The sequence below is a fragment of the Lithobates pipiens genome, unplaced genomic scaffold, assembly GCF_037356315.1.
Source record: "Lithobates pipiens isolate NorthernLeopardFrog02 unplaced genomic scaffold, aLitPip1_a1.2 Scaffold_23, whole genome shotgun sequence".
Lineage (NCBI taxonomy): Eukaryota > Metazoa > Chordata > Amphibia > Anura > Ranidae > Lithobates > Lithobates pipiens.
The window spans coordinates 294,488,398-294,497,345 of NW_027507785.1; the positions used below are offsets into that span (position 1 = coordinate 294,488,398).

Here is an 8,948-nt window from a genome sequence, read left to right on the forward strand (position 1 = left end):
TTTAAATTATAGGTATTGGAATTTCCTTTCAGATTTGGCTGTTAGTGAACGTAACGAATACGAATGTATCCAAAGTTATGAATTATCCGAAATAACAAATGCCATATCTGAACAAATGGAAAGTAACAAATTAATAATAATAAATAACAATAATAATAATAATAATCAAAACTTTTTATTATTATCATTAATTCATTCCATTCCATTTGTTTAGATGCGGCATTCGTTATTTTGGATAATTCGTATTATTACTATTTCAACTTTTCGTATTTTCGTTCTTTCGAATTTTTGGATTTTTTTTCTTATTTTCGAATTTTCAAATTTCTGAATTTCGAATTTATGAGTTTACAAACTTATGAATTTTTGATCATAAAGAAAAACCCGAAAAACTGAAAAAAAAATGAAAACTAACACATATGTATATATATATATATATATATATATATATATATATCTATATATATATATATATATATATATATATATATATATATACAGTATGTGTATATATACGTATTTTTGGGGTTTAGTTACACTTTAAAATTCTATGTGTAATTTGTTCCTTTTCAATTGTATGGCTTGTCATTCAGCTCACAGATTTTTTCGTATCATCATTTTCTACGCAGGTTTTCTGGACTACCATGCAGGAAATAGCCGCATCATCCTTCAACCATGAAATGTATATGAACACTTACACAGTTACATTACCTCCAGATGGATTTGAATGTCTGGGGTCAATTCGGCCGATGTCTGGAGATTTCATAGAGGTAATATGTGTGTGTATATATATATACATATATATATATATATATATATATATATATATATATATATATATATATATATATACATATATATATAAAATTTAGCATAAATACACGGCACAAATTTTCTAGGTAAATATATTTCTAAAGGTGCTATTGACATTAAATTTTCACCCATGCAATCCATACACACAAAGACACCTAAACAAATAAGTTCAGAAATGAAGTTATGTGTAATAGAATGGAATGACACAAGGAAAAAGTATTGAAGACGCTAACTGAAATAAATTTTAATACTTCGTACAAAATCCTTTGTTGGTAATGACAGCTTCAAAGCTCCTCCTGTATGGAGAAACTAGTTGCCTGCATTACTCAGGTGTGATTTTTGCCCATTCTTCCACACAGTCTTTAAATCTTGTCCAGGCCCCCCTATGTGCCCCTTTTCCCTTTGCGGACTTCCCTCCTCTCCTCTCCCATTTGCTGCTGCTGGTTGATATTTCAGAATTGAGTGCAGGGGAAGGGGTGACGGTAAATATGTAATTTTCTGGCTCCTTTCTTTCCTGAATAAACACAGTGAGAGATCAGTACCAATCACTCCTGTGACCATTCATCACCAAAGCATAGTAAACTATTTACTATGCTTCAGTTTGTAAAAGAGCCTGGGGCCACCTCGGATGTGCCCCTGGCAAGGAAAAGGTAAATTTTTTGATTATCTTGGTACCTTGGTATGCTTCAGTTTGTAAATGAGCCTGGAGCCACCTCACATGTGCCCCGGCAAGGGAAAGGTACGTTTTTGGACTATCTTGGTACCCCAAGGACTTAAACAGGATATATATTTTTTTAAATAAAATTTTATGAAAATGAAAGAATAAAAACAATATGGTAGAAATCATATGTACAAAACTAGCAGTACAACCGTATACAATGCTTGAATATTTAAAGAGAAAATGGTAGTTGACCCCCAATGTTGATATGGGGTATCGAATATGATGCGTCTGGGCAGCTGTCCTCTACTAGTTTTGCAGCAGAAGTTGCTTCTTAGGGAGGAGCCAGCTATAAACATCTATTAAAATAGATCATAGTCATAATTTCATGTTTATATGATTATAAGAAAGATACATACTTAAAAAAGAAAGAAATATTTATTCAACATCAGGTAAAGTTGATATGTATTCTGAGGAAAGACATGTATTGCTCACCTAGGAAAGTCACGGTGGTAAGGCAGCACAGATAGAGGCACCCGAAGGTAATTCCCCCCCACGGCGGACACGGGAGGCACCTCGGAATAGCTGGGTTCTAAATTTCTGTTTATAAGTGGTATGGTATATTATCTATTTAAATGGTAGAAAGGAAATATACATACCTTCTGCTTTATTTGTACAATGAAATTCTTGATGTGTATATCTAAAGGTAAATTGCTTTTCTCTTTTTTTATTTAGGTCACTGACAGTGGAATATGGCAAAGAATTTGGCGGCATACCTGCTGCTTCAAGAAGACCCCCCCACTTGTACATTTTTGGTTGTTCTCAGAAGACTACGATGGACTCCATCCATATGCACTCATGTGGTTGGACCATGATGAGTCTGAGCTCAGACCCAGAAGGCGAGTGGATGAGGCTAGTGAGATACATATACATATATATATAAATACATATATATATGTGTATATATATTTCTTTTCTTTTCTTTATATATATATATATATATACATATATATATATATATATATATATATATATATATATATATATATATATATATATATATATATATATATACATACACATATATACATACATATATACATACATACTGTACTGTGTAATAATCACAACTTTAACCACAAAAATATTAGTATGTGTGAGCGTATTGAAGACTCATCTGGGGAATAGAGTTGAGTGGAGCAGAGTACTTCTTACAAACGCAACTTATAAGAATGTAAAATAATCAAAATAATTAATTTTATTAGTGATTTGCTGCCAAATCACATACCTAGTGCGTTATTTGACTTCAAGTGGCTGTACCAGGATGATGCCCACAGCTGCAGGCATCAGACCAGTACCATTTTTTAGAGCCAGCGGTTGACTTTCTTGTAGTGTAGGGTCTTGCTGACCTCTTATTTGATGGTTCCTGCATAGTTCCAGGGCCAATGCCACTTGGCAAGGCCAGTAGCATGACATCAACGTATATTTTTAGCTGTTTGTAAGGATAGCATTCTGATCACCACTAACCACTGTGATACATTCTTTCTACTGACCAACATTATAAGGGGCATTTTTTTGTATTGAACCCTGATGTAATGGTTTAGTAAAGGGTTTCAGAGACCTGAAAAATATTTTATGGGTTCCTTTGGTTTAACCAGATCAATATTGGGCACTTTCGCCCCCTTCCCTTCCCAGACCAATTTTCAGCTTTCAGTGCTCTTGCACTTTCAATGACAAATGTGCAGTCATGCAATGCTGTACCCAAGTGAAATCTTTATCATTTTGTTCACACAAATAGAGCTTTCTTTTGGTGGTATTTATTTATGACTACATTTTTAATTTTTTGCAATATAAGCGGAAAAAGAGTGGAAATTTGGAAAAAAAAAAACAATATTTTCTATTTTAAAAGAAATCCAATAAAATCGAATTTTGTCAAAAGTTAAGCCAAAATGTATTCTGCTACATGTTTTTGGTAAAAATAATTCCGTTAAGTGTATAATAATTAGTTTGTGTGATCACAGACATATGTACGCAAATGATCATGTACAGATGTGCGCAGGTGATCACAGACATATGTGTGCAGATAATCATTGGGACATGTGATTTTACTGTTACATATGTGGGGGACAGGTGTTTTTACTATGTGGGGACATGTGTTTTGGGGACATGTGTTTTAGGGACATGTGTTTTGGGGACATGTGTTTTGGGGACATGTGTGTTTACTTTGTGTTTTTTACATTGTGGGGACACTAGACTGGTGATCAGTGAGTAAAAAGCTATAAGAAAACAGCACATACACACTGATCACCAGCCAGCTGCAGCGATCCGCTCTCCTCTCCTCACTAACTTCTGTGTGAGGAGAGGAGAGCCGATTGCCTAGCAACCGGTTCTGTATTTACATCACATGATGGCTGTGATTGGACACGGCTGTCATGTGATCAGGAGGGCCAATCACAGAGCCCCCCTGCCGATCGGAGATGTGCCATGTCCGGGTGAGAGCGCCCACCCGGCCATTTATATACAGTGGCCGGGTAGAAAGTAGTTTTAAAGAGGTTGAGAAAGGCTAGCCTAGACAAAAAACACAGATTTTCCGATGCCAGGAACATTATGGGTGTTTAAAATAATTTAGGACTGCATCAAATTGTTTGGTTTTGCCCCGTACACATGATTGGAAATTCCGCCAGCAAAAGTCCGATGTGAGGTTTTAGTCAAAAATTGCGACCATGTTCCATCGGACTTTTGCTGGTGTAATTCACGCCAGCAAAAGATTGATAGCAGGTTCTCTATTTTTCCAAAGGAAAAAATTAATTACTTTATTCCATTACTTTTCTTACTAAAGGTTACTTCCTTTGTCAGCAATCGACATCTCTGTTGATCAAAAAGAAAGATCCATCAAGATCATGCTAGCAAATGGAAAGTGGTACATCTTTAAAGTCTACAAACCTGAGTTCGAAGCCTACAATGAAGAAGATCTGGAAGAGATAGTTTCCAACTGGGAGGAGTTGATAACTTGCAAGATGACACTAAACGACACTAAACTTACAGATGTAAGCTGTTATTGCATGTATTTTGTGTAGCTTTATCTAGCAATAATAACTTTAAAGAGACATTTATTAGATTTACTAAAACTGGAGAGTGCAAATTTTGCAGCATTTTTTATTTTTTTGTCAAAGCGTAATTGAACAAGCTGAAGTTAGAAGCTGATTGGCTGCAACTGCACCCAATTTTGCACTCTCCAGTTCTAATAAATCAACCTCACTGTCATCTTGCTGCCATTCAGGGCAAAGTAACAGTGTTTCTAAAAGGTGCTCCTACCCCAGGAATACTCACCTTGCCAGCATTTCCTTGCTGCTCCTACCTCCAGCACTGATGGATGAATAGCTTGGTGCTTCAGGTATGGGGAACATGTGACCTCTGATTTACAGATCTAGCAGTAGCAGCCAATCACTAGGCCTGAACCCTATCATGGCATATGGGCTGATGTATCCGATCTCTCTAGACAACGTAGATTTAAGTGCTGGCTGTGATGGAGGGAGGAGCTGCGAGGAGCTAGAGAGAGATAGTAAGTTGAGTAAAACTTGGCCTTGGGCTTTACAAAAACAATGCTCAGGGAAGGCGACATTGTCCTCCTAATCCAATCATCACTTAATACATGTGGAAGTAAATGCTGGAAAATGTTGATAAAAATCAATCAAACTGAGAAATTTACTAGGATAACCTGTAAAATTTCTTCAACATTGCAGTCTAGTTAAACAAGACTACTACTACTACTACTACCAGTTTAATTTGTGTCACACCAAACTGTTATTTTTAGTACGGTACAATGAGTTTTGGTGGCAACAACAAAACACTCTTGCTAGATGCGTTTGGGGTCCTATTAACAGCACTCGCAGGGATTTATTGAGGGCATCATAGTCCTGTGCGGTGTGGGAAGCACGCACAAAAACGTGTGTTTCAAACAATACAGTTGATGTGAACAGGTCCTCACATACATTGTGTGTGCAGCCTTTAATTATAAAATTCACAAAGCTGTATAGACAACATATACAATAGACACCACACTTTACAAAAAACAAACATCCATACTCACTTCCATGCCGCATCATCTGTCTGATTCTGCAGCTGTCCCATATTGGCTCTAGGCCAAAAACCTGGGTGATCACATGACCGCTGATTACTCAGTTCTTACTCAGCTCGAAGTGGAAAGCAGTGACTGTCAGTCACTGCTCTCAGCTCTGCCCCTCCAGTGCTAACTAGAGCAATGGACTGGACAGGGGGTGGGCCCATCTGGCTTGGGCTCTCAGAGTGCTGTAGCCAGATGCCAATCAAGATTGACAATATGGACAGGATCCTTCCAGAGCCTGGAGCAGCTCTGTGACGTCAGCCGATAGCGGGCAATAGGACGCTATTCACTGTCTCTGGGTCACAGGAGTGCAAAAGTAAATGCTTTGGACATGCTTCTGTTATAAAATTGTCCCTTGGGATATTCTGTGATAAAAACAATGGGACAGATTTCTCCAACTGGCTACAATAATGGGGCACAATTCCATTTACTGACACCATTGATAGGGCACAATACCTTCCACTGGCACCAATAATGGGGCACTATTTTTATTTTATTTTTATAAAAATGATAAAAATCTAATTCTTCCATGGATACCAACAATAAGGCATTATTTCATTTCCAACTTACCACACATGCTAGGTCATTTTCTTTTTACTTCTGCTGACCACCAAGCCTGGAGCATGGTTCACTCATACTGACCACTGATGCCTGGGCATTTTCTACTACCACTTAGCCCCCCTAAAGTCTGAAGTGATCTGGCTCTTTCTTTTAAAAGTTTGGGGATCCCTGCATTAGACATTCTAACCCAGGGGTATCAAACTCAATTTCATCAGGAGCTGCATCAGGATTATAGTTGCCCTCAAAGGGCCTGTTGTATCTGTAAAACTAGATGTCCAGAGCACCCCCCCCCCCTTACATCAGCTGAAAGAGCCCCCCACCATCAGAAGCCAAGAGCCCCTCATCCTCCTATACATCACAATACACCCCCCTTACTTTGTGCTGCTGCCAGGTAGAAGCTGGAGGCGGTACATGGTCTGGAGCCACATTCTGCCCTCGGGCCTTGTGTTTTTACACAAGTATTCTAACCCAACTGTGTTCTATTCAAAACTACAAAAATCTGTTTTGACTAGAGCTAGACTGGGAAATGATTAATCAAAACGTAAGTAATGCCTATTTTGCAAATGCCAATTTACCAGTATTTACAACTTCTGTGCTTTAAACTGCACATCTACAGGACAAGGGATATTTCCAGTGAATAAACAATAACTGTTAGACCCCTTTCACACTGGGGCGTTTTTCAGGCATTTTTCATGTGCTTTAGCGTTAAAAAAAAAGCGCCTGAAAGAAGCCGCAACTTCAATCCCAATGTAAAAGCCAGAGTGCTTTCACACCAAGATTTCTTTCACACTGGGGCGTTTTTGAGGCGCTTTAGCGTTAAAAAAAGCGCCTTAAAGAAGCTGCAACTGCAATCCCAATGAAAAAGCCCGAGTGCTTTCACATTGAGGTGCTGCGCTGGCAGGGCTTCAAAAAAAGTCCTGCAAGCAGCTTCTTTGCAGCGCTTTTGGAGCGGTGAATACAACGCTCCTAAAGCGCCCCTTCCCATTGAAATCAATGGGAAGCGCCTGTAAAACGCCTGAAAAACGCCTAAAAAACGCTATTGGCAGCAGCGTTTTGTGGGCACTTTTAACCCTTTATTTGGCCACTGCCAGGGGTTAAAAGTGCCCCAATAACGCTCGAAAAACACTGGTAAAGCGCTGCTAGTTTAAGCGGTGCTTTACGAGCACTTTTCGGGCGCTGACATTGTGAAAAGGCTCTTAAAGCACTTGGGCTTTCACATTGGGACTGCAGATGAGGCTTCTTTCAAGCGCTTTACAGGCGCTTTTTTAACGCTAAAGCGCCTGAAAAACGCCTGAAAAACGCCCCAGTGTGAAAGGGCTCTTAAAGATGAGGGCTCTGGCATAGATAATGCACCTTCTATCGGCTTCCTTGCCCTTCTTGTTTCTTTCAAGGTCCTGTCATACTCTTTCCAGTACATGAACACTCAAGACCCAAATGCTTTTTTACCTTGGTGCTAATAAGTTTAGATTTTGTCTTTGCACAGAAAAAAGGCAACAACGAAAGAGAAGAGAATTACGAGAGAGACCTAAAAATAACAGAGGATGAACTACAAGATATATTAGTAAAGCAGCTAAACATGGAACTACCTGTTGTCAGCGTCACAGTAAATGAAGTGCCAATGCAGGGAATTTTAGGTATAGGAGCTCCATACTCCTTACTAGACAGCAAGATATTCTTTCGCCACTGGACACGCGATGACCTGATACTACTGCATTGTAGCTATAATTTTACTCCTAGCGCAGATTATTGGGTGGATGTTAAAGTACTCGGCTTCTTAAAGGCTCATATTAAAATTCAAGGTCATGTGTACTACAACAAAATCTTGGTAGTCGAAAACCTTTCCACAAGTATTTTAATTGGAATGGACTTAATAAGCAATATGAACAAGAATTCTATATTCAATATTATATTTGGATCGGTGAAAGCAGGTTGTCCCCCCCAACTTCAATGTCAGGCTGCCCTTCACGGGTCTGGCAGCAGTGGAAATGACTTGGAACACAACAGTCTGACAGCGGGGGATATGGACCAGAGTGGATCAGAGGTACCTGGGCCATAGATTTAAAAGAAGAGGTCAGTAGGATGAAATCTTTCTACATGTTTACCAAGGTGTGAATGCACTGGTTGCGTCTTCATCCACTTCCAATTACTATACAAGACTACATCTAACATTATCCTTCAATAAACTTCTTCAATTTACATTTCCTGAGTCTTAGTTATTGTTTTGATTATTATTATTCTACAAGATTTATATAACGCTATTTGCACAGCTCTTTACAACATGAGGGCACACAGTACAGTTACAATACAATTTAAAAGAGAAGTATGGGATTAGCTTTTTTTTTTTAACCATACTTACCTAGCGTCTGTCCCGCACCGACTCTAACACTGAGAACCATGGGCAGAGAGCTGGCGACTGTCAGTTACCGCTCCCAGCTCTGCTCCCTCCCGTGCTCACTGGAGTTCTGGGCTGTGGAGGGGATGGGAGCGGCTGGCTAAAGCTCTCAGTGGCTTACTGAGAGGCTGAGCCAGGTGTCGGTCCAGGCATGTGGGCGGATCCGACCATATGGTCGCAATCTTTTCCAAGCCCTGACCAGCTCTGTGACGTCAGCCAACAGTGGGCTGCGGCCCGCTGTCAACTGAAAACAGGTCACAGTGGTACAGAATGAGCTGCACTCCTGTGAGCCACAGGAGAAGTACAGCCAAACAAGCTTTGACTGTACTTCTCTTTTAATTTGTGATATTACATATTTTAATGGTATTGTGTCACACTATACTACATAGAGGTGAATAAACTGC

The 8,948-nt window shown here is 39.1% G+C and overlaps 1 protein-coding gene across 1 annotated transcript in view; it reads left to right on the forward strand.

The window, feature by feature from the left end:
• LOC143927145 (uncharacterized) overlaps window positions 1–8,215 on the forward strand; it is a 109,954-nt gene extending 101,739 nt beyond the window's left edge. The window contains exons 2-5 of the mRNA XM_077451095.1: window positions 627–767; window positions 2,204–2,367; window positions 4,308–4,515; window positions 7,636–8,215. Coding sequence (XP_077307221.1) covers window positions 627–767; window positions 2,204–2,367; window positions 4,308–4,515; window positions 7,636–8,208 — 1,086 coding nt within the window. The 3' untranslated portion in view covers window positions 8,209–8,215. The remainder of the gene's footprint in view (window positions 1–626; window positions 768–2,203; window positions 2,368–4,307; window positions 4,516–7,635) is intronic.
• The last annotated feature ends 733 nt before the right edge of the window (window positions 8,216–8,948 follow it).